Source organism: Protopterus annectens, chromosome 17.part0 (assembly GCF_019279795.1).
Source record: "Protopterus annectens isolate FY-2018-M chromosome 17.part0, PAN1.0, whole genome shotgun sequence".
NCBI lineage: Eukaryota > Metazoa > Chordata > Ceratodontiformes > Protopteridae > Protopterus > Protopterus annectens.
Window position 1 is genome coordinate 632301589 of NC_056751.1, and position 24604 is coordinate 632326192.

The 24604-nt window shown below is 41.9% G+C and overlaps 1 protein-coding gene across 1 annotated transcript in view; it reads right to left on the reverse strand.

Annotated features, from left to right (window-relative positions):
* Window positions 1–24604, reverse strand: part of LOC122791483 (protein phosphatase 1 regulatory subunit 12A-like) — a 1771856-nt gene that overhangs the window by 977274 nt on the left and 769978 nt on the right. Inside the window, exon 8 of the mRNA XM_044059226.1 lies at window positions 16742–16848. Coding sequence (XP_043915161.1) covers window positions 16742–16848 — 107 coding nt within the window. The remainder of the gene's footprint in view (window positions 1–16741; window positions 16849–24604) is intronic.

Consider the following 24604-nt stretch of genomic DNA (forward strand, 5'->3'; position numbering starts at 1 on the left):
TGTCTCTTGTAATTTGTGTGTATACTGATTATGTCTGAATAACTAAATGTGTCTGTAATTTTTCTTTGTGGAGCTTTTCTCCCCGGGCCTCTGCTGAAAAGTCAGACACCCCCGGTTAACAAATGTAAAATAAAAAATAAAATAAATAAAATTATAGCCTTTCATAAATTTCCACTACTCATTAAATTTATTTTATCTGTTAACCAGTATACAGCTTACTAATGCCACTCATTTACTCTGTAGATGCTTGTTTACTCTGAAACTGTATCCTACCAATCTGTTGCTGAAGTAGGTCTATTGAGATTAATCCATTGCCCATAGCCAAATATCAATAAATAGATTTACAGGCCGGTATTAGCTGAGTACTTGTAGGCACCAACTAGGAATCCTGGTCATTACTGCACAGGTACAAATACCCAAGGATAAGTTGACATTAGAATGGGCAATATCACTGTATACATTATCCGTAACAGCATGAGGAAAACTGACTAGGATGGTTGTCCCATCTTCCAGCTGTGCAAAGCCATGAAAGCAAGGTGTATCTATTCTAGTTCTCATCCTTGTAAGAAAGTAGCAAGCAACTAATGAATGGACATGCTAGAAGTACTACCACCGGGTGGCAGACAAGCTGCTAGGGTCGCAAAAAAAAAAAAAGAGACACTGACCAAAAAAAAGAAAATTATGTCAACTCATTAAACTGTAGTGACATCTTCAGTGTTTTTCTAGATCAATCAAGTGACATCACTAGGCATCTGCTTTTGCTTATTGATATTTTCATTAATAACTGCAAAATCAAGTCACATACAAACAACTGAACGACAGGAACTTAAAACTTATACTGTCAATGACACCTAATAGCTCTTCAGTCATTCTAGAGAGAGAATCAAGTGTTCATGTACATAATTATAGAAATGGACATCATTTTCATATTTTTCCCAGCAGCCAAGTAACATGGACAAAAACTGCCTGGCCTAGTATGAAGTTTACAGCTTAATGAACAAAACTGTTAGTGACAATGTGTATGTACCTTGAACCTTTACTGATGTACAGCAAGTTGCTACTATAGCATTTATAAATTGTCATTAATGTGTTTATTGTGACTTAAAACTTCAGTTTCAGGCTTTGAATCGAGTGAAAGATACCAATGGGAAAATCCGTTTTTGCTTAACAATTCTGCTTTTCACAATTCTTTACAATTATGATTCAAGTCATATGAACAGTTCAATGTACTGTGAGTTTATAACTTGATTTTGTCAGAAGGCTCAGGATGCCATGATAGGAAGCTAGAAGGTAACCTTCCAGAGCCCATGCAGAGGCAAAGAGTTGAAGCATAATTCCACCTCAATGCCATATTTTTCTCAGCAAAATTGTCTTACATTTCTGCAATTCAACTCCCAAGTGTGACAAAGTGCATCAGGCATTATGAAAACACAATTTAAAGATTTCCCCTTTTTGGGGGACAATTCAGTTTTGTTATTTTTCACTGAATCTGCTCAGACCAGGACCCAGTACAAGGCAGCTGCTTAGGGTTTGGTGCTTGCTGAGGGTGGGGGCCTGCCTGGCCATGCACCATTAATTTAAAAAAAATCAGAGCCATAGGCTTTAAAAAAAAAAAAAACTTGCTCACTTTTTAAAAGAAACTATTTCCTGCAAATGAGAAACATCTGAAATTGGCGTGAGTTTTAATGGTCACAGTATTGGGGCAGACAGCAGCATTAATACTCTGTCTCAGCATGTGCCAATGGAAACCACCCATTAAGCACAAACAGAAGATTTTTTTGTTTTTACTGCTACTTAAGTAGTACATTGACTCAGTGTGTGATTTACAGCACATTTATTTCTTCCAACAACTGAAGGGTTGACATTTGTCAGGTCATGTAGTCTGCATTATATGCAGTGATGTCCAGAACCATCTAATCTTCTGCATCTATTATGTAGTCATTATTACAATTTACTGTGACACTGTCTGCTCAACAAGACTGGATTGTAAAGGATTTCTGCATTTAATTAAAAGCTGTTACTCTGGCAGTTAGAGCAGAGGACTAAAGCTCTAAGTTGTTAATGAGCTTCTTCATGTGGCAAAGGTGCAGGGTTTGAATCTTTCCACCTTCATTTACCTACTATGTGACACTGAGCAAATCACTTAACCAGAATCTGTTTGGAGTACTTGGGAATTTGGGTCAAGATCCTTAAAGATCTCTGGAACTGCATGCCTAGTAACTATGAACCTTTTTGTCATTGTTTACCAGCCATTCCCTACTGCACAGCTGATCTACAGTAGAGATTTTATTATTCAAACTAATTGGGACCTAGGATAGTTCAGATAACCAAACATACACTGAGCTGGATAAAAAACTTCTGAAATCTATTTTTTTTCTGCATGAAGGGAATACGCTTTTCAACCATTCAGCGATTCCAGTGAACAATAAAGAATATTTTTCACATACGAGCGGGCTGCAAGCTCAGAAAACACGCACAAGAAAATACGTATAGCGCTTACATATTCAGACTTTATGATTTTTCCTACCCAAAAACTTGGGAAGGCTGTGTTCGGATAATTGATGTTTTGGATAATCAACTCTTTACTGTAATTCAGGAAATGCTATGGCAATATCATTAGCACACCATTTTAATGCACAGACAACTTACGCTTTAAAAGTATTAGACACTGTAGTTGTAGATGAAGCATTGAAATGTGAAGTTGTTTGCCAGCAGCAACCTTTGCATTTGTAATAGTTCTCTTTATGTGGAACTTGTCAGATGACTTTTAATTTTGCAGAGATTGTGCATATGTTATCAGATAGTTAACACTTCTTATGCTCTCAAATACTCTACTGTTTAAACTGCGTAACACATGGCTGTAGCATGATGATAATGATCTTTACAATTTCATGTAGTTTATCCAAAGTTACCAATAAGGTGCATGCAATTTACTGACAGTGCCAGTGCCCTAACAGGTCACACACTAGCTTTTGATGCAGAAGGCTGTGGGTTCGATTCTCACATCAGGGAGGTGAAGTGCTGACAATGTAGCACAGCATAAGAGAGGTCCTGCATTCCAGAGTGAGTCATCCTTTGGATGAGACATTAAACCTAGGTTTTCATCCACTTGAGCTGGTGGGAGTTAGGTATATGTAGAAGATCCCATGGCATCTATAGAAAAGAGTTTGGGAAGTTCCCTGATGTCCTGGCATTAGTAATATAAATAACACCTTAGGTATCCCCTGAAGAGTCATTAGCCTAGTAGGACTAACCTGGTCAACAAAGAATATGTACAACTAAATAAAAATGTATTCTGAGCAATAAGGAATGTACACAGTTAACAAGAGTGATTACAACTGCTGGTGGGGTGCTAAGGTCTCTCTGTGGATGAAAGTACCTTTATGCTCTTATCATCTTATTTTTAAACCGTCTTTAATTTGGCTTTGTAAGAGTAGTGTGCATGTGCGTCAATTAAACTGGAATATTTTGGCTACTGTATGTTTGTGTGACATTAATTTGAAATATGTGAACATCTTCATTTTTTGACTGACACTGACATCTGATAAGGATGTAGTCAAAAATGTAGCTATAGTCGCTGGGTTTGAGAGGAATCTGTGGATAAAAATGACCTGATGAGATGACAACCTTTATTAGTATGAATTTGCAGAACTAGCGAGCATTTGTGTAAATCAAAGTAGAATACTTTACTATGGACATTTATATCGTAGTCAGACATGATGTGTACACAGTCTAAACGTGTTGGCAATTCTTGAGTAAGGATACTGATGGATTATAATGATTGTAGTCTGAGTGGCCTTTTTTAATATAAATGTTCTTTATGGATACTTTTGTTATGACTGGTTCATGTATATTTTTTACTGCTTACTGGAAAAATGTTCATAAGTTTAAAATAGACTAACAAATGTTGTATAAACAATAAACATGAATTAAAACAATCAGAAAGGTGAATCAAAGAATCCATGCATTCATGAATGGTCCCAAAAATGTGTGTAGGGGGATATGGTTTGAAAACAACACACAATCCAAGGTATACTGTAACTGCCACTGGCCAGATGCATTTTCAGTGAAGATCAGTTTTAATACATTTTCAATGAGAGTTTTTCCTACAGTTGCTATGAGAGTTTTAATGCATTTTCAATGAATGTGAATTTAAAGGGAAGAGTAATTTTCTGTTGTTCATGCTAAATGTGTTGTCAAGTGAACAGAAGTTTACTGCTGCTTATGCCAAGTGTTGTCTATGTGAGACTTTTGTTTTCTTGGGCAAAGTTGAACAAAAGCAGTCAAATGTAGCTTTCATTTCCAATCGAATATTCAGTGTAGCTTAACTCATTAAAGCTTAGTAACACATTCTGCCATTTCTACCGTTACATCCTATTGATGCATGCAAGTGTCTAATATTGCCTACTCATGTGTACATTAATTGCCAAACCATGCTGCATACAAGTTACTGAAAGATTTAATCAAAGGTTACATGATGGACAATACAACTGCACTAATATTTGTCTTCTGTCTACTGCAGGTAAAGAGATTATTAATTGTTCACATAATATTCATTTATTTATATTTTTTATAAATTTCACATTTCTCTAAATATCTCAACAACCAAGTGGCACAGACAGAACTGCTTAGTCTCATATGAAAACTTTTACATGGATGAACAAAATGCTGCTGACAGTACGTGTGTAACGAGCAGTTGCTGAGATATTGTAAGTGGTTTACAAAATATTACAAACATAATAGTTTTGCATTTACTGTGCCTTATTTTATCCATTTTAAGAACTAGAATCTAAAGAATACGAACACAATAAAATAATTTGTGCTAAAGAGTTTGTCATTTACACTTCTTTATTTACTCCTATGGCTCCAGAGGTATGAACATTTGTTTGAAATGTGAGGACATATTACGATTTTATTGAAAAACTTAAGACTACACCCACTGGAAGTTGCAATGCAAACTTCCAGAGCTCCATTGGAGGGAATGTGTTAAAATGATTTTTAAAAGATGGTCACTAACAAAAATCAAAAACAATTCATGAAAAATAAATAGGATAAAAGTGGTGCTCTCAAATGAAATGATCAAAGGAAAGGAAGAAATTGAAGTACTACTATTCTAGGTCACTGCAAAGACAGGAAAACAGAAAAAAAAATGCTGGACCCTTCCAATGGAAGCATATGCAACTACAGACTGCACTAGGGGAGAAGTAACCTTGGGCTATAAAACAAAGACAGCATGGCATCCATCCACTGGATCATTTTAGGTGAAAACCAGAGAAAGCGCTAGTAAACTTTTTAAATGACACATGTCCAATGGATACCACAGAGAAGGAGACTAAAAAAGGTTTTCTGAACGTTTTGGACAATCTCCAGTCCTAGCTCTGCTATAGTATGAAATGCTAATAACTGTTACTAAAGTCCTCTGTAAATACCTACCGAGACAACTGTGGCCACTAGTCTCATTAGTCTTGTACCTTGCAGTACCTTGTAGTCTTGCAGTAGAATGTATATACAAAGCAACTAAAATACCTTTAAAACAAATGCAGCTTTTAATGTTTATCAACTGAAAGCCTTTACATAGCTAATGACTACTTCTACAAACTTTGCAAAAATGAAGTTGCATACTCCCCATAACATTCCATCTGTGTTGTCCACTTTCATTCTTCCTCAACAGTTGGGTTCAGATTTTACCTTTGGATCTGATTCTGCCATTACTATGGCTTGTGGTAACCATAAAGCTCTTGAGCTTCTCCCTTATCCATAATCTAACATACCTCAGATCTTGTTTGCTAGATGAGAATAAGTAAGAAATATTACTATAAATTTCTGGTTAATGAAAACCATTATCTGGAACTCAACAGGAGGACCAGAGGTGTCATTATAAACTCTTGTCCTTCCAGAAATCATTTGTTAAATGGCAGGGGGTTGCTGGGATGGGAGTTGAAGAATGAAAATGGACAACACAGATGGAACACAATGGTGACTATATAACTTCTTTATCTGATGGTATCAATTTTCACTCATTCCTCAACAGTTGGGACAGTCCACAGCTACCTGAAATCCCGGGTGGACTCTTAAGGAAGGCTATTCCTGAGCATGGCTAAGCCAAAGGCTGCTCTTCTCTTCGAGACCAGATCCAGTTTGTAATGAGTAATAAAAGTATGAGGATTAGCCCAAGCTGCAGCTGCACATATGTTGCCCATGGAATGCCTAGATTAAAATGGTCTATATTATATGAACGAAAGTTCAAAATGCGCCTAAAAAACAAACCATTTCCACTTACCTCTGTAAAGTATCCTTGTAGGAGCTTTATGGGAAGACAAAATTACACAATGGACATGGGAAGAGAGCACAGAATGTCTGGCTATTAAATGAAGTGCAGAAACCACATTGTCATCTTTAGGGCTGAGATATCTGGATCATGCCCATCGGGTGAGATAGGAGGTCTGGAATCAGATCCAGAATCCAATGTAGGTAAAGAAGATGAGGCCAAAGATAGTGGAAACAAATCTGTCAAGGACTGTAAGGTGCAATGAAGATGACTCTGCTCTTCAACCTTGCAGTTTTCTACAGAAATTTGGGAATCAAGGTAGCTGGGGGATATGCACATAGGAGACCGGGGTGGGCAATCATGGTAGCACAGCATCCCTCAGTGACTCCCCTAGTGGTGGGATCAGGGCAGAGAATCTGCTGCACTTGTTTAGGGGAGAAGCAAAAGGATCATGGCAAGGCTGGCCCTATTGATGGAAAATAATTTTTGCCAATTTGTTGTTGAGAGACCACTCATGAGGTAACAGAATGGACCTGCTCAGCTTGACTGCTATCACCTTGGACTTGCCCGGGATGTGTGTTGCTATCAGAAAGTGGTTGAAAGAGATCACCCATTGCTACACACTGTGGGCTTCTTCTCACAAGGGGTAAGACCTGGTTTCTCCTTGTTTGTTTATGTACCAAACTATTGACATCCTGCCCAGCTGAATCGCAACTGTCCCTGAAGGGGGAGAGTCTTGGAATACTTGCAATGCTAACAGCACTGCTCTCATTTCTAGGACATTGATATGTATGTTGGCCTCTTTGGGGGACCAAATACCTTACTCTGTCTTCCCCAGGAAGTGCCCCCCACCCTATCTGGATGCTTCCGTGGTCATAATGGCTTTGGGCTGAGGGAGAATGAAAGGACAGCCTTGAATTTGTTGATCTGATATAATCCACCCCCAAAGATACCTCATACTCGAGTGATTTTTATTTGGAATGACATGTGTTGATAAAAAATTGACCACTGAGTTTCTAGCATCCACTGAAGAATCTTCATGTGGAATCTCATTAGAGGAACTAAAATTAGGCATGCTGACACTGACCCTAGGGCCTGGAGAATTAATCATACTGAAACTGTTGTACTGTGAACTATTTTCTTGACCTGGAATCTGACAGTCTGTCTTATTGCAAGAGGAAGAGAAGCTGTTACCGATACAATGAGGAAAACTCTTTCTATAAACTCCAGTATCTGAGAAGGTTTTAACTGAGATTTACTGCAATTTATGGTAATTCCCAGAAGGGAGCAAATTTGGAGTAGCTGATCTCTTGCTCTAATGACTAGATGCCTGGTTGGGGTGGTGATGAGCCACTTGTCTAGATATGGAAATACCCAGAATCCAGCTATCTCAAGTGAGCTATCACTGTCATGCATTTGGTAAACACCCTGGGGGCTGTGGTGAGAACAAAGGGCAGGACTCTGTAGTGGTAATGATTGGCTCCCAGCCAGAAGCATTAAGTACCTTCTGGACTGTCCTTTCATTTTTATGCAACAGTACACATTTTGAAGATCTGCTGAGTCCATCCAGTCGTCCTTGCCCAAAAATACAAAATGGACTAAACCATGACCACCTGAAACTTTGTATGTTGAATGGATTTGTTCAAGTTGCTGAGATCAAAAATTTGTCTTCTGTCCCCTGTTTTCTTTGCCACTAAAAAGAATCTTGAGTAAGTTCCAGATTCTATCTGGTCATTTCCATTAGTAGGTGAGACCTCTTGGATGACCCTTTTTTTAGCAGCTTTTGAATTTCTAGTGCTGCCATTTTACTCTGATTGGTGAAGCATCAGGAAAGTTGTGTGATAATGGAGGTGGAAAGGAAAAGGGAATTATATAACCTCTGGAAATGATCATCTGCACGTACGTACCTGTTGTGATGTCTAGCCAGGCACTCTGGTGCCGGGATAAACGACCTCCGATTGCCTCCAGAGGGGGATAATCAGCTCTCTTTTCAGGAGCACTGATGGGATCCATCACAGAAAGAATCTCTAGATCCTTGGTTTTTGGGAGCAACCTCTGCCGCATGGCGGCGTCTTCCATTTGAGATCCCCCACTGCCTCTGGGGGGAACTATCTCCATGTGAATCTTGGAAAGGACCCCGGAATGTTTTCAACCACCCTTTTCATCCTCCTTGCTGGTTCCTAGAGAAGGTTCTTTGAGGGGTTGAAAAATGTACACCCACAGCAGTGTGTGTCTTTCTATCTTTTTTGCACCTGGAGTGTGTGTCCTTCATTTTGGGGCCAAAATAAGGAAGTTCCATCAAAGGAAGCATTGAAGAAAGAAGACTTTAAGGGCTTCACAAAGTCACACAAGCACATCCAGGCATGCCTCCTAATGGAAATGCCTGAACCTGCTGCCCTTGAGTTATCCCTCAGCTGCATGAGAGATAAGCTTCATAGACGAATTTGAAATGGACTGTAGGGTCGCCATCTTGAAGCCACAAAAGCCTTTGTCTAGGAGTAGTGGTCCTTAAAAGAGACTGAAAGTTCTTTTATCACATCTCTTTGTAACCTAGAGAAATGTACCATGTAAGTTCAGTGACCTAAGAGCAAAGGTTGCTGAAGCACAGACACATGTCCCAAATCTGTTCAAAGCCTTAGACTCCCTGTTAGGGGGATGGACAGTGGAACTCTGTTCTGCAAGTTCTTTCTTAATATCCACCTCCATGACCATAGCATCTACAGGTACTCCCTTATTCCAAAACTCCCTTCCTGCAAGTGGTGCCAGAATCTGATCCATTTTCTTGGGGATAGGTACAATCGATTCAGGCTCCTTCCATGGCCACTTACAGATTAAATCAATGAGCTCATCAGTGGGCGGTGTTACTCAGGAGGTAGACAGGCCAGATACAAATGCCTCCAGGAATACCGACTCTCTGAGGGCCAACTATCCCTTTGTTTAAAGATCTCTAGGATATCTCCAAATGAGACATCTTTGGGTGGTGATCTTGGGGATCCATTCCCTTCATTGAAATTGGTATCTTCAGTGATAGATTCCTGTGGGGAATCAAACTGCCTCCTTTTGCACTTTCTCTTTTGAGGTGCTTCTTTGGTGGGATGCCCCATAGAAGTATCAGAAGAGATGGTGATACCCTGCTGGGTAGCCTGGAGAGTTTGGGCTGGCTGTCCCTGTGGAGTCCAATGTTGAGGCTCAAGGTGTAGAAACACATGAGATCCTGAAGGGAGATACGAGGGGGACAGACCGTCTTGTCCTGCTGAGGCAGAGAAAACTCTCTCCACCACCTCAAAAAGCAGGATTTCCCAGGGAGAAGGAACCCGATGGAGCCAAGAGGTCACATTTCTGCCATCTCAGATCCAGCAGGGATGCTATGGCTCCGACAGTCATCTTGCTCTGAACTCAACACAGCCAAAGCACTCTGAGAAATACTCGGAGCAGAGGACAAAAACATCCTCGGATCCAACCCAGATGGTCTCAGCAAACTCGGAGCCAGGGGTTCAGAAATGGACTGTCAGATTGGAGAAGGAGCCAAAACTGGAGGGGTAGAGCAAGCCAAACCTTCCTGACTCAGGGGAGTAGGAGCTGGTAGAAAACCCATCTGTATCTGCGTGGAGAGAACTCTCATCACCATCCTATCCACATTAACTTCGGTCAGACTTCTGGAAAAACAAGAAGAGGCTAAAGAAGGAGATTTTGAATGCCGTCTTTCCATAAATGATGATGGGACCCAAAACAGCACCAGGTCATAGCTTGGTGCATAACAAGTCCTTGGAAGAAGCTTTGGATCTGACATACTCGGATTAGAAGAAGTTTTTGTAGAATCTGAAACTGACTTTCAGACAGAAGCCTTCGGATCCTCCTTTTGCTTCTTTTTAGGAAGTTTTGTTGATGACGGTGTAGAAGATCCATACGATCTCAAGGACTTTTTTGATGTCTCCTTAGGTATAAGTTTTAGGGGGATGAGTCCCAGTAATCACTTCCGAGAAAGCAGAAGGTAACAAATCTTTTAGAATTAACTTGTTTTTATGATCAGCAATACCTCTTCTTCTTCTTTCAGCTTTTCCCGGTTAGGGGTCGCCACAGCGGATCACCTGTCCGCTCATGATCGGCAGTGGAGTTTTACCGTGTTGAGTTGCCAGCCCAGCGCCCAACCTTCCACAGAAGGCACACACATGCACACACTCACACCTAGGGCCAATTTAGAGTGTCCACTCCACCTACAGCATTGTCTTTGGGATGTGGGGAGGAAACCAGAGCACCCGGAGGAAACCCACGTGACCACAGGGAGGACATGCAGACTCCACAAAGGCGGCACCCCAGCCGAGGATTGAACCGGAGAACCTCTTGCTGTGAGGTGACAATGCTAATCACTGCACCACGTTGGCCGCCCAGTTAAAATTTTTAAAAATAGAGCAGTCTATGTTCAAGTGGTTTGAGCCCAGGCAATATACACACAAATTATGTGCTTCTCAGAGGGGAAGCTTATGACCACATTTTTGACATTTTTTGAAGCCCAATGGGTCTTTTTAAGACATAGGTTCATAGGTAGGTACTAGGCTATTGGCCCTGGGGCCTATATAAGCCTAGCCAAATGGTACGCCGGCTTTTGCCACCCAAGAAAATTATTTTCCTGTGCCCCTGTCAAGCATAGCCATAGAAGTGATCCCCAGGGTGAATTTCCTATCTCATATCCAATCATCAAGATTTTTCTTAAAGAGTGCTAATGAGGAGCTTTGTTTGATATAGATAGGTAGTTTGTCCCAGAGTATGGGAAGTCTCTGAGACAGGAATCTATCCCTCCAGCATGTTCTGTTTATTGTGGTGACAAGGTTTAGGTCCCTACAGCGTGTAGCTCGGAGGGAGTGGGATTTCTTTACGTGAAGCATGTCCAACAGCTCTGGGTTTAACATAGCTTTGTATGTTAGGCAGAGATCACCTCTGAGTAGGCGATATGCGACAGAGTAAAGCTGGAGCTTTTTGAGACGGTCTGTGTAGGGCATCTGCTTGAGGCCGGTAATCCTCTTTGTGAGGTACTTCTGTGGCCTTTCCAGTTGTAGATGTCTTGTGAGGTACATACCAAAAGGGGCGTTGTACTCTATAATGGGTCTAATGAGTGATGAGTAGAGGGGAACAGTGACCTCTGTTTTGCTGGATGAGAAACCTTTTGTGATGAGGTATGCCAGGTAGAAGGATTTCCCGAGTACTGTGGAGATGTGATTATCAAAGGAGAGACTACTGTCCACCTGTGTTCCAAGGCCTCTTATCACACTTTCAGTGTTAAGCAGACTACCGCCTATGTGGTAGTTCATGGGTGCAGAGTTTTTACCAAAAGGGATGACAATGCACTTTTTGACATTGAGCTTGAGGCCATGGCTTTGACACCAGGCATCTGTCTCAGTGAGGCCCCTTTGTAGGATGTCCACATCATTAGGAGATTTGATTATGGCTCCTAGTTTGCAGTCATCTGCGAACTTTGTTAGCCAAAGATCTTCTGTGTTAGCCTGTACTTCAGAGAAGTAGATACCAAACAGGAGAGGACCTAGGACTGAACCCTGTGGTACTCCACTTGTCACTGGTCTGAAGATGGATTTAGAGTCTGCTACTTTCACAGTGTGGGTTCGGTCAGTGAGCCAGTTGGCAACCCATCTTGTGACATAGGGACATAGGGTCCATGGTGGCTCCCCCTTTGTGGAGTGGGATAACCGTTGCTGTGCGCCATTCAGTGGGCAGAAAGCCTGAGGTGAGGCTATGATTGAACATGGTACTTAGGTAGGGTGCCAGTTCGTTCTGTAGTTCATGTAGAACGCAGTCTGGGATGTTGTCAGGTCCCATGGATGCAGTGTTCTTGGCTTTGGAGAGTGTGCTTTTACCTGTGCAGCCGTGATTACAGGTACTTTGCATTCTTCCGGTATAGAGATGGGCCCTTTAGGGGATGAGAGAGGGGTAAAGTTAGCACTGAACTTATCTGCCAGGATGTTGGCAATATCAGTTGGTTCGGTATATTTAGTGCCATTATGCTGTAACTCAGAGCAGATCTGAATGTTGTCATTGAGATTCTTGACATAGCTATAGAATGCTTTGTGGTTGTCTTTAGAATCAGTGGTGATTTTGTTTTCGTAACTAGCTTTGGAGGATTTTATGAGGGATCTCAGCTTCTTACTGAGGCTGACCACGGAGTTCCTCCAATCATGGGATTTTACTATTTTTTGCAACAGTTTACGTCTTCTGTTGTAGAGTTTGTTTATAGCATGGGACCACCGGATTGGCTTCATTTTTTTGGAGGATAACATCATGGTTCTGTTAGGGATTGCACGATCCATACACTCGTGTAAGTGCTTATAAAGTGCAATTGTATAGGATTCAGCAGTCGTATCTCTATTGTCCATCAGCATGGGTGTCGTGAAGTTTGCCACTTCTGTCTTAAGAAGCGTGAAGTTGGCTTTGGAAAATTTTCTTACGGTGGTTTCCCTAATGGGGGGGTGGGGCTGGGATGTGGATGTCTAGGGTGATTTGCTTGTGGTCGGATCTGACCAACGAGGAATTGACCTCTGGTGTGGAACACCGGTTGCCCATGTTGGTAATGACCAGGTCTAGGATATTGCTGCCCCTGGTGGGGGTGTGGATAAGCTGATCCAAGGCACTGGAATTTATGAATTCAAGAAAACGTTGAGCACAAGAGTTGGTACATGAGCAGTTTTCCCAGTTAATGGTGGGGTAGTTGAAATTGCCCATTATTAGGGTGTTAGGCTGTACCCTAATGTTTTCCAGTGTATCAGGAAATGAGGAGTGGGAATCCTGGGGCATGGTGGGGGATCTGTAGCAAGCTACAATTTGCATTGCGGTCTTGCCCAGAGTTAGTTGCACTTGGATAATCTCAGATGCATTATGCTGAGCAACTAGCCTGGAGGTGTGGATATCCTTAATGAATATGGACACGCCTCCACCTTTAGTGCTTAGGTTCAAGTTAGGTGGCTGGTGTGATATGAATTATAGCCTGGTAATGCAGTGGTGCTCTCTGGAGCCTTGAACCAGGTCTCTGTCACTGCACAGATGTCGATGTTCTCCATTTTAAGGAGTACCTCGAGTGAGTGCTTTTTGAGGTTTAGATGTCTAGCATTGAGTAGCATTACCTCAGATTTTGCTTGCTTGTACCTGTTACGGTGGTGAATTTGTCATTTGAATCTTGCCTAAAAAAGACACTATAGGGTTGGCAAATGCCTTAGCCAGTATCCAGAATCCCAAGGGTGACAGGTGCAGGCCATCTCTGGCAAAGCATCGTGGTTTGTCGACCATGTTATCCCAGGCAGACAGATACTGGATCCACTTAGAATTACACCAGAAGCTTAGCCAATTGTTGAAGTCAATCATTTTGTCCTTGTACTGTGGTATCATTCTGGGTGATGGCAGGATGCTACTCAGGGCTAGGGTCATACCTGCCTGGGCTACAAGATCAGAAAGCTCCTCCATGTCTCTTTTCATGTAGTCCAGGGAGGTACGTCTCAGGTCATTCACACCAACATGGACAATGACAGAGTCATATTTGTACTTGCTGTGGAGTGACCTGAGTGCATGCGTTATGTGGTGGATCCTGGCACCTGACAGGCAGCTAACAGTGACTTTCTCCCTGTTTAGCCTGGTGAGTGGAACATCAATGTGCCTGACTATAGAGTCACCTATGACTAGAGTGTTAGGTATGTTGTTATGCCTTTGGGCTGCGGCTTAGTTGCCCACTGAGTTTGTGAGCTATGTTTCATTTGGGTTGTGTTGGGGGGGGGGGTGGAGGTTGCTTGTGTTTCTGCTTTGGAGGTCCCTGTTGCTTGGGTAGATTTTTTCTGAGAGCCTCCAAGAATGTAGGTGTGTGTTTTGTGTTTCTGTGTGTTTGTGTTTTGGTGGTGTAGGTTTTGAGGGACTAAGTGATGAGTGTGGTGTGGTGCAAGTTTTACCTTCTCCTCTTGACTGTCTAGTCCAGTCTTGGGTGAAGGGAGCTTTGCTTCTAGTTTGGTTATATAAGTGCATGTCTCACAGGTTGTAGTGTTGGGTGGTAGGAGGAGAGGGTTGTCTGTGTACATGAGGCAATTGCCGCATTGCCCCAAGATGCCCAGATTTATCAGGTAGACAGGAGAAAACACTGGGAGCTGACCTTTAGACATGCCTGGATAGGTGCTTATTTATTAAGTACTAAAAACTGTTTTCCTCTAGACAAGTGAGGAAAGTTGAGTGCTGTAGTAATTTGTAGCTTATTTAGTGCTTACAATGAGTTCTGAACAAGTGCTGAGCTCAAAGAAACAGATTTGAGTGCTGAAACTAGAAAACTGGCTAGTTCTAAGAAACAAAATTAAGCTAGAAGGCTTCCCTCCAACACAGAAAGTCTTGGGGGCTCAGAAGCTTACAAACAGTCCTGGATACAGCAAATCTATATCTGGACTAGGCAACTTATAGGAAAGGCAGGAAACAAGCTTAGAACAATTTTTTTTTGTAAAGTGGAAAGGGGAAAGGAGGAGCAGAAGCTAATTGGGTTGGGGCCTTCTCAAATGTTCTTCCTGGAATAGGTAGAATGAGGTAATGACACTAGACTGGGAGGAGTGTCCCAGATCAAATTTACAGTAGGGGTGGGTAACTGCAAAGCCACCAAGTATAAAAACAGGATACCAAGAGGGAGGGAGGATGGGAAACAAAAATCAGAACAAACAAACCCAACCAGATGCGTGAAAGAACCAATGAGGTGCTTATTCCACGGCATAGTGCAGGCAACCCCAGTCAGCCAATGACCATAGACAATTCACTCTCACTGAAATGCTATACTAGCCTTGGCTAAGCTATGATGACCTGGGACATGTCCTCAGACACACAGCCTCCACTAACAACTAGACCCAAAACACAAGCCTGAGTATGGACAATGCTACACTACCAACACTACTTAGGCAGAAAAAACTGCAGAAATGTTTAAACAGATAAAGGATCAAGGAGACTCTAGAGAATGCTTTTAAATGCAAACAAGTTATATAATACACTCCTAGCAGGAAATCAGAACAAACAAACCCAACCAGATGCTTAACCAATTGTAGAAAATTCTCCTTAATACCTCACACACATCAACTAAAATAAAAGTGCTCTAAATAACTCAGAAATAAGCAAAAACAGGGTACTTAATGTTATATATCTCAGATATGTTAGGTCAGAGCCCTTCCTCCAACTTCCTCCGATTAGCTCAGTGTGAAATGGCAGAAACAGTAACAAGTTAACTTCTTAAGTAACAAAGTTGAAACCTGAAACAACTTAAAAAAAAAGCTTGAAAGAACCAATGAGGTGCTTATTCCAAGGCGTAGTCCAGGCAACCCAAGTCAGCCAATGACTGCAAACAATTCACTCTCACTGAAATGCTATACTGGCCTTGGCTAAGCTATGATGACCTGGGACATGGGCTCAGACACACAGACTCCACTAACAAACTAGGCCCAAAACACAAGCCTGAGTATGGACAATGCCACTACCAACACTACTTGGGTAGAAAAAACTACAGAAATGTTTGAACAGATAATGGATCAAGGAGACTCTAGAGAATGTTTTTAAATGCAAACAAGTTATATGATACACTCCTAGCAGGAAATCAGAACAAAAACCCAACCAGATGCTTAACAATTGTAGAAAATTCTACTGAATACCTCACACACAGGGAGTAAAATAAATGTGCTATAAATAATTCAGAAATAAGCAAAAAAACAGGATACTTAATGTTATATATCTCAGAGCCCTTCCTCCAACTTCCTCTGATAAGTTCAGTGTGAAATGGCAGAAACAGTCACAAGTTAAATTCTTAAATTTAGAGAGAAGAATGTAGAAAGAACAGAATTATGGGAGAAGAAAAATTCACTTATCTGAAAATAAGCTCAAGAGCTTGGATACCTACGTCTATTTTGCGAAAGCGGAAAACAAGATCTGGGATATGGTAAGGGTTGGTGCACTATGGGCAACAGAGAAGCTCGAGAACTTTATGGTTACCACAATCTACAGTAACATCTGAGTCGGATCCAAAGATCAGATCCAAAACCAAATGTTGAGGAATGAATGAAAATTGACATCAGATCAAAATATTTCCCCCTAAACTAGGTATGTCATACATTGTGCTTTCTACTTCAATAAAACTTTGTCTCTCTCACCCTGTGGACAGCAAGGTCTCACACACACGCAGACAGACAAGTCATATACTATGCAGCATTTTGAACTGTGAATCACATAGCTGTCGTACAGCAGTATTTATTTATTCTGTTTCCTAAGTGAGACAGAGTCTCCACATTCTTGCTGTCATACAGCGGTCAGCAAACTGCTCAAGTGATCTCTGTACAGCCAAAGATACCATGAAACATCATTCTTTCTACATGCATCAATCACAACACAATTCATGTCAGAAATAACTCTACTGTTTTACTAAAACACAGGCTGTATTTCTCTGTGTTCATAAGCTAATGTAGGGCTCACCTTCCTAGTCAGAGCACTGGGCGAGGTAGTTGTGGAGGTACCAGAGAATGATGAACTGTTCAGCTTGTTGTTGAGGTTATTGATCATCTCTCTTGTTTTAACTTTTTCTGTAACAAAAAAAAATAATAATGTTCAAGTGTGGTCCTGAGAAGTAATATTTCTTCTGTAAAACAGTGACAGGATCCTTAGTCACTCATCCTACAGACCCACAATTAGATACCTACCTTCCATACTGTATTTGCAACCATTACCCTTCTTGTGACCTTTTTATGCCTGTGCAGTCCTTGCAGGAAATGTCTGCCATAACTTTGGTTAAAAGAACTTTTGACTTGAAATTGTAAGCTATACCTGTTCCATCACTGTAGGAGATACTGTGCAGGGCAAGTTTAATGGAGCACATACTATTTATCTTGGTCTACTTTGACCTGTTAAAGTGTTATGCATTTAATCAAATCTACCACAAAATCTTACATTATTTATCCACCTGCCCAGTAGAGCATTATAACACATTAAAGTAACCTGCATCTTTAATTTCAATGATTTTGCAAAGGGGTGGGGGCTGTGCTGCATTTTTGTAGAAGAGAGAGCTCTCATTTCACTCTGACATGCTCAAATTATCTCTGTTATGCCACTATAGTGTAACTTAATTCCTCTATATGATTCACACATTTTCAGTCGAATGGGGTCAACCACTTAGCATACTACAATTTCTACTAGTACTGTAGTGAAGACTGTTATTTCTTCATATCAGGTATTAATCACTTCAGCCGAAATGTTCATACAAACTTTGTAAAATTTTGTATTATTGTTTTACTTTTATGTACATTTTTTTTAATTATTTTATTGAGCTATCTGTACGTTTTTTAAAGTTACTTTGAATGCTACGCCTGTGTAGTGACAGAAATCAGTCTTTCTGAAAAAGTGCATTACCTCTGTAATAGAATTTAGATAAACAGCCATCACATCTGGTAGGAACTGTGCGTCACTTTGCCACATGAATCAAGGACATGTGACAGTCCATAAGAAAGTACTTGGCAAGCTTGGATGAAGGAGCAAAGATATGGCAGATGAGAGACCATTTAAAGAAGTGCAAATACAGGTGGAGCGAATTTTTGGAAATTTACACCACAGCTCACTATATAGAGTCTCACACCCACCACAGTGCATTTATCTGGAAAGCTGTGTTCAATACTAGAAAAAAAATGCAGGCTTTAGCAAAACCTTATTTAGTCAAGTACCATTCTGAAAAATGAAAAAAAAAAATGCAACAAAACGCATAAGCATAAACCATGATAAATATGTCTGGAAGTATTTAAATTCTAGTACATTTTATTATGCAAAAATTATTTTTTAAAAATTGTACAACATCCTGCACATGTTGCATGTCTAACCCCATCTCTACATGCAAAGTAATGTAAACGGAAAACAAATACCAAGATATGGGAAATCATCAACAACACAATTGTAAAACCAATTGGGTTGCTATCCTGCCAGATAGGTTACCCCCCCTCTGACCCCCTAAAGGGCCCATCTCTATACCGGAAGAATGCAAAGTTCCTGTAATCATGGCTGCACAGGTAAAAACCATACTCTCCAAAGCCAAGAACACATCATCCATGGGACCTAACAACATCCCAGGCTGCGTTCTACACGGACTACAGAATGAACTGGCACCCCACCTAAGTACCAAGTTCAATCACAGCCTCACCTCAGGCTTTGTGCCCACTGAATGGTGCACAGCGATGGTTATCCCACTCCACAAAGGGGGATCCACCAAGGACCCTGGGAACTACCGCCCCATTAGCTTGACGAGCATGGTCTGCAAGGCCATGGAACGTATCTTCATGGAACTTATAAACAAATGACATTGGTAATCTCCAAACTCTGGACCCCACCCAGTTCGGGTTTGTAAAAGCCAGATCATGTCTCCTAATCCTGATAGACTTCTTTGAAGCAGTCACCAAAGCCGTAGATGAGGGTAAGGTGGTTCACACACAGCCTATCTAGATCTCGCCAAGGCTTTTGACACTATCCCCCACTCTGGAATTATAGATAAACTCAGTAAACTAGGTATAAATCCCTATATCACAAGATGGGTTGCCAGAACCCACACTATGAAAGTAGCAGACTCCAAATCCGACTTCAGACCAGTGACAAGTGGAGTACCACTGGGTTCAGTCCTGGGTCCTCTCCTGTTTGCTATCTACCTCTCTGAAGTACAGGCTAACAAAGAAGGTCTTTGGCTAATGAAGTTCGCAGATGACTGCAAACTAGGAGCCATAATCGAAACTCCTAACGATGTGGACATCCTACAAAGGGGCTTCACTGAAACAGATGCCTGGTGTCAAAGCCATGGCCTCAAAATCAATGCAAAAAAGTGCATTGTCATCCCTTTTGGTAAAAACTCTATACTCATGAACTACCACATAGGCGGTAGTCTACTTAACACCGAAAGTGTGATAAGAGTCCTTGGGACACAGGTGGACAGTAGTCGCTCCTTTGATAATCACATCGCCAGAGTAGTTAGGAAATCCTTCTACATGGCACACGTCATTACAAAGGGTTTCTCATCCAGGAAAAAACAGGTCATTGTTCCCCTCTACTCATCACTCATTAGACCCATTATAGAGTACAATGCCCCTTTTGGTATGTACCTCACAAGACATCTACAACAACTGGAAAGGCCGCAGAAATACCTCACAAAGAAGATTACTGTCCTCAAAGAGATGCCTTATGCAGACTGTCTCAAAAAAACTCCAGCTTTACTCCGTTGCATTTCGCCTACTCAGAGGCGATCTCTGCCTAACATACAAAGCTATGTCAAACCCAGAGGTGTTGGACATGCTCCACTTAAAAGAAATCCCAATCCCCTCCAAGCTACATGCTCTAGGGACCTAAACCTTGTCACCACAATAAACAGAATATGCTGGAGGGATAGATTACTGTCCCAGAGACTTCCCATACTCTGGAACAAAGTACCTATCTATACCAAACAAAGCTCCTCATTAGCACTCCAAGAAAAATCTTGATGATTGGATGGGAAAAGTACAGTTGTGTACACGTACCATAAGTGTAGATGTTCGAGTGTATTCACTGCTGCAGTCATTACATTTGGGTAATCTGCTGGCAGGTTGCCCTCAGTCGGCCTGAATAACAAAGTCTTGGGTCCTGCGTCGGTTGCTGTCTCCTCTTCCATGTCGTCAGGTCGTCAGGGGTATAATACATGCAAACCTCGTGGCATACCGGACTCCGAAAGGGTCTCGGATGAGGCCTGCAACTCAAACGTAGCGGGCATCAGGGGCTGCAAAAGTGCCTCACTGAGTATCAGCGAACCAGCGACTGGTTTAGGAGAAGCTTTGTCGTCGGTTTTGGACCTCGATGGTCTGTCTCTGTCTTTTTCTTTGCGATTTTTGTGAATTCCGGTAGTTGGATTGCTAACAGACGACATTTCAGGATAGTTGAATCTTGATCCAAAGTATTTTGATGCAAAAATATACCGACGCTTAATAGTGCATTGGTTAAATTTAGCACAAAACCGACAGCAAGGCACGGTGTGGTCAGGGCCTAGGCAAGGCATACAGTACAAATGAAAATCCTTATGAGGTATTTGCTTCCCATAAGTAATACAATTATTAACTTTTACTGACATCGGTAAGGAGCAAGAAAAAGTTTCCCCAACGGGGTACTTAGCTTTAGTTTGAAGACTTCGGTTCTGAAACTCGAAAATGAAAATTTCAGGAGTCGACTGACCGGTGCTTGCGAACTGCTTCTGCTTCGGGCACCGCGTGGCAAGAAAGACGGATTAAAATGGCATCAGCTGCGTGTTTTATACCCCCTGACGTCATGGAAGAGGAGACGGCAACCGATGCAGGACCCAAGACTTTGTTCTTCAGGCCGACTGAGGGCAACCTGCCAGCAGATTACCCAAATGTAATGCCAACAAAAGTGAAACACGAAGAACATTAGGAAATTCACCCCGGGGATCACTTCTGTGGCTCTGCTCGACATGGGCACAGGAAAATAATTTTCTTGGGTGGCAAAAGCCAGGGTACCTTTTTGGCTTGGCTTATATATATAGGCCCTTGGGCCAATAGCCCAGTACCTACCTATGAACCTATGTAAAAATGCATTAATGCCAAAGAAGGGTAACAGAATGCATAGGAAGAGGTACACACAGTTTAAAACCAAACTAAGTTATCCCTGTACAGACAGCTGATGAAACTATCTGCACATTCTGAAATCCTTTTCCCAAAGATAGAGGCTCCTTATTCAAATGTCAGGACTCAAAATGCAGAGTCCCAACTTGCCAGAAAAAAAAAGACCAAAAATGCTGGAGAACAGTGAATACTGAGCATTCTTCTTCTCCTTTAAACTTTAAGCCCCGTGCACCCCCACCCCTAAATTATATGTCAAATCCAAAATTGTCAAACCTCAGATAAAAGGGAATTTGCAGAGAAATCATCATACCTCGGAGAAAAGGGACTATTTAAAGAAATGGCAGTCTTGGACTTGGGACGTATGTAAGTATGTACTTTTGGCCATTTAGCCTCCACATTGCAAGCAGTTCACATGCTAGCAAAAGAGATGGTGTAGGGCATGCATCAAAGATGATATGAAGAGAACTGAAAAAAATTAATCTGAATATCAATGAAAAAAGAAAGGTATCATAAAAACCTAGAATACTTCAAAGTCTTCCACAAGTTTATTTCAACATCTGCTTGGTCAAACGACATTGGGAAGCAGCATCACTTCAGCAGACTTACAATCGCAGGTGCAATTTGACAAACTAATTTTACCAATGTGTGCTTACAAAGTTTGTCACTTGTGGCTTTCCCATTAGCAAAGGGAACTTGAGGAGGGGCCACAAAGTACAGTTGTGTACACTTACCATAAATGTAGATGTTCGAGAGTATTCACTGTTGCAGTAATTACACTTGGGTTATCTGCTTGCAGGTAACCCTCAGTCGGCCTGATTAACAAAGTCTTGAGTCCTGCTTCAGTTGCTGTCCCTTCTTCCATGACGTCAGGTATAAAACATGCAGCCGATGCCATTACATCAGTTTTTCTTGCCCCAGATGTCAGGTACCCCCCTAATGGGAAGCAATTAAATATAAAAGTACAAAGATATACCACCAACAACAAAGCAAATACATCAAAAAGGCTTTAAAGCATAGTAAAGGAAAGTAGAGGTATGGCCAAAAGAAGTTAGGGGGCTGGAGGGAGGGTAACCAGGACTCCAACAGTGTGCACTCGAGCATCTACATTTATGGTAAGTGTACAAAACTGTATTATGTTCTTTGTGTTTCACTGTTGCAGTCATTATATTTGGGTAGATTTCCAAAGCTATGGTTGGGAGGAGGAATTTAGATAGCATTAGGGCCAGCTATAAGGCCCTACAAGACTGCAGTGGCAAAGCCAGCTCTGGATTTATAGAAAAGTGGCAAATGATAATGCTTGGTGAAAGTATGTACAGAACTCCAGGTAGCAGCTTCTAGGACGTCCCTGGTAGGGATGCCTCTGAGAAAGGCTGTAGAGGTAGATGCAGCCCTGGTGGAGTGTGGTCTGATCCCCTGGGGGATAGGTTTTCCATGGTGCTTATAGCAGAAATTAATGCAATGGTTTATCCCTTTAGAAGTGGTTTGCTTTGAAATAGCCTTCCCATCTGCCCCTGCAGCAAATGCCACCAGCAGTTGTTCAGATTTCTTTTGAAGTTTAGTCCTGTCCAAGTATAACCTAAGTTGTCTGTGCACATTTAAGGAATGCAGTATCCGTTCACCTTTATTTTGTGGATTGGGAAAGAAGGTTGGCAAATGAATGGACTGATTAAGAGCCACACTGGATACCACCTTGGGCATGAAGGATGGATTGGTTCTGAGGGACACCCTGTCCGCATCAAAAATGATGAAAGGCTCCAATGCCATAAGGACCTGTAATTCAGATACCCTTCTAGCTGAAGTGATTGCTAAAAGGAAAGGTGTTTTCCAAGAAAGAAATTTTAAGTCTGCAGTAGCAGCTGGCTTGAAAGGAGGTAGAGTGAGATTCTCCAAGACAAAGTTAAGGTCCCAGGCTGGAGTTGGAGCTCTCCTGGGTGGTCTCAAATTTTTGGCCCCTCTGAGGAAATGCTTGAGCAGTGGATGAGAGAAGAGGGGAGGTTTTGTGTTATAATGAGCTGAAATGGCTGAGGCGTGGATTTTAATGGAGGAAAAAGACAGGCCCTTGTGAAGCATCTCAGTTAAGTATTGTAAAATCTGAGGTAAATTGGGCGCCGCTGTGCTCATCCATTGATACTGGTTCCAGGCACAGAATCTTTTCCATTTTTCAGCACAAGATTTTCTAGTACTAGGCCTCCTTGCCTCTAGGATATCCATCACAGGTTTCCTGAGAGATGGTAAAGGAGAGATCAAGTAATTAGCCAGGCTGCAAGGTTCAGTGTTAGAAGCTGAGGGTGCAGAATCTGGTTCTCCTGCTGAGACAGCAGGGAAGGAGTCTGAGGCAGGTGCCATGGAGATAACCGTGACACACTGCGCAGGAGGGGGTACCAGTGTTGGCGCGGCCAGTCTGGAACAATCAAAATCATTTTTAGTTTGTCCTGTTTGATTTTTTGTAGTGCTTTGGAGAGCAGAGGCAGAGGGGGAAGGCATAGACGGATAGGTTTTTCCAGCTAAAGGACAGAGCATCCACTTTCCAGGCTTGTTTGTGGGAAGTCCTTGTGCAAAATTTGTCTAATTGTTAGTTCTGGGGAGAGGCAAACAGGTCTATATCTGGGCTCCCCCATATGCTTGTCAACATGTTAAAAATCCTTGCTTCCAGTTTCCACTCGTGTGGGTCCATGAGGTTTCTGCTTAGTCCGTCTGCCAGTGTATTTAATTTTCCTGGCAGGAATTGAGCTTGTAGGTGCACTTGGTAGCTCAAGGCTGTGTTCCACAATGCCATGGCTAGTCTGCAGAGGGGGGTAAGAATGTGTACCCCCCTGCTTATTTATGTACAGTGGTGTGTCCGTCTTTACCATTAGTTGTCCTGGAAGAATGTGGTCCTTGAAGGCTGTCAGAGCTTTCTGTACAGCTAACATTTCTTTTTCTTTTTGATTGATATGTAGGTGCATTTGACTTGGTTCCATTTGCCCTGAATTCACTTCCCTACCAGGTGAGCCCCCCCCCCATGCATAGTCTGATGCATCTGTTGTTAGGGTTTGAGTGGCAGGGGGTGGTGTGAAAGGTAGTCCCTTGTTTTGGTGGCAAGCCTCTGCCCACCAAAGGAACTCTAGGCGTAGGCAAGGTATGATAGGAATCATTGTTTCTAGGTCTTGAGAATGTTGACACCATAGGCTTTTTAGATACCACTGTAGTTTCCTCATATGCAGTCTTGCATATGGAATTAGAAGAATGCAGCAGGCCATGAACCCCAAGGCTTGCAGTATTTGTCTTGCAGATAGCAGGGTTTTTGTGGCCACTTGTTTGAAGTAGGTTGCCAAATTAATTTGTTTCTCTGGTGTGAGGTAAGCCATCTGGGAAGTTGTATTCAAGCTTGCTCCCAGGAATATAATTTGTTGACAGGGTATCAAGTGTGATTTCTTTTAGTTTATGGAGTACCCCAGACAAGTTAGAAGCCTTTGTGCAAAGGCTAGATGATTTAAAAGTATGTCCTGGCTTTCTGTCTGAATTAGACAATTGTCCAGGTATGGGTATATTTGAATATTTCTTTGCCAGCAAAATGCAATAACTGGAGCTAGGCACTTTGTGAATACCCTGGGTGCAGTAGATAAGCCAAAGGGCAGTGCAGAGAACTGATAGTGCTTCTAGCCTGCTTTGAAGCGTAGGTATCTTCTGCAAGATTCCCTGACTGGGATGTGCAGGTATGCTTCTT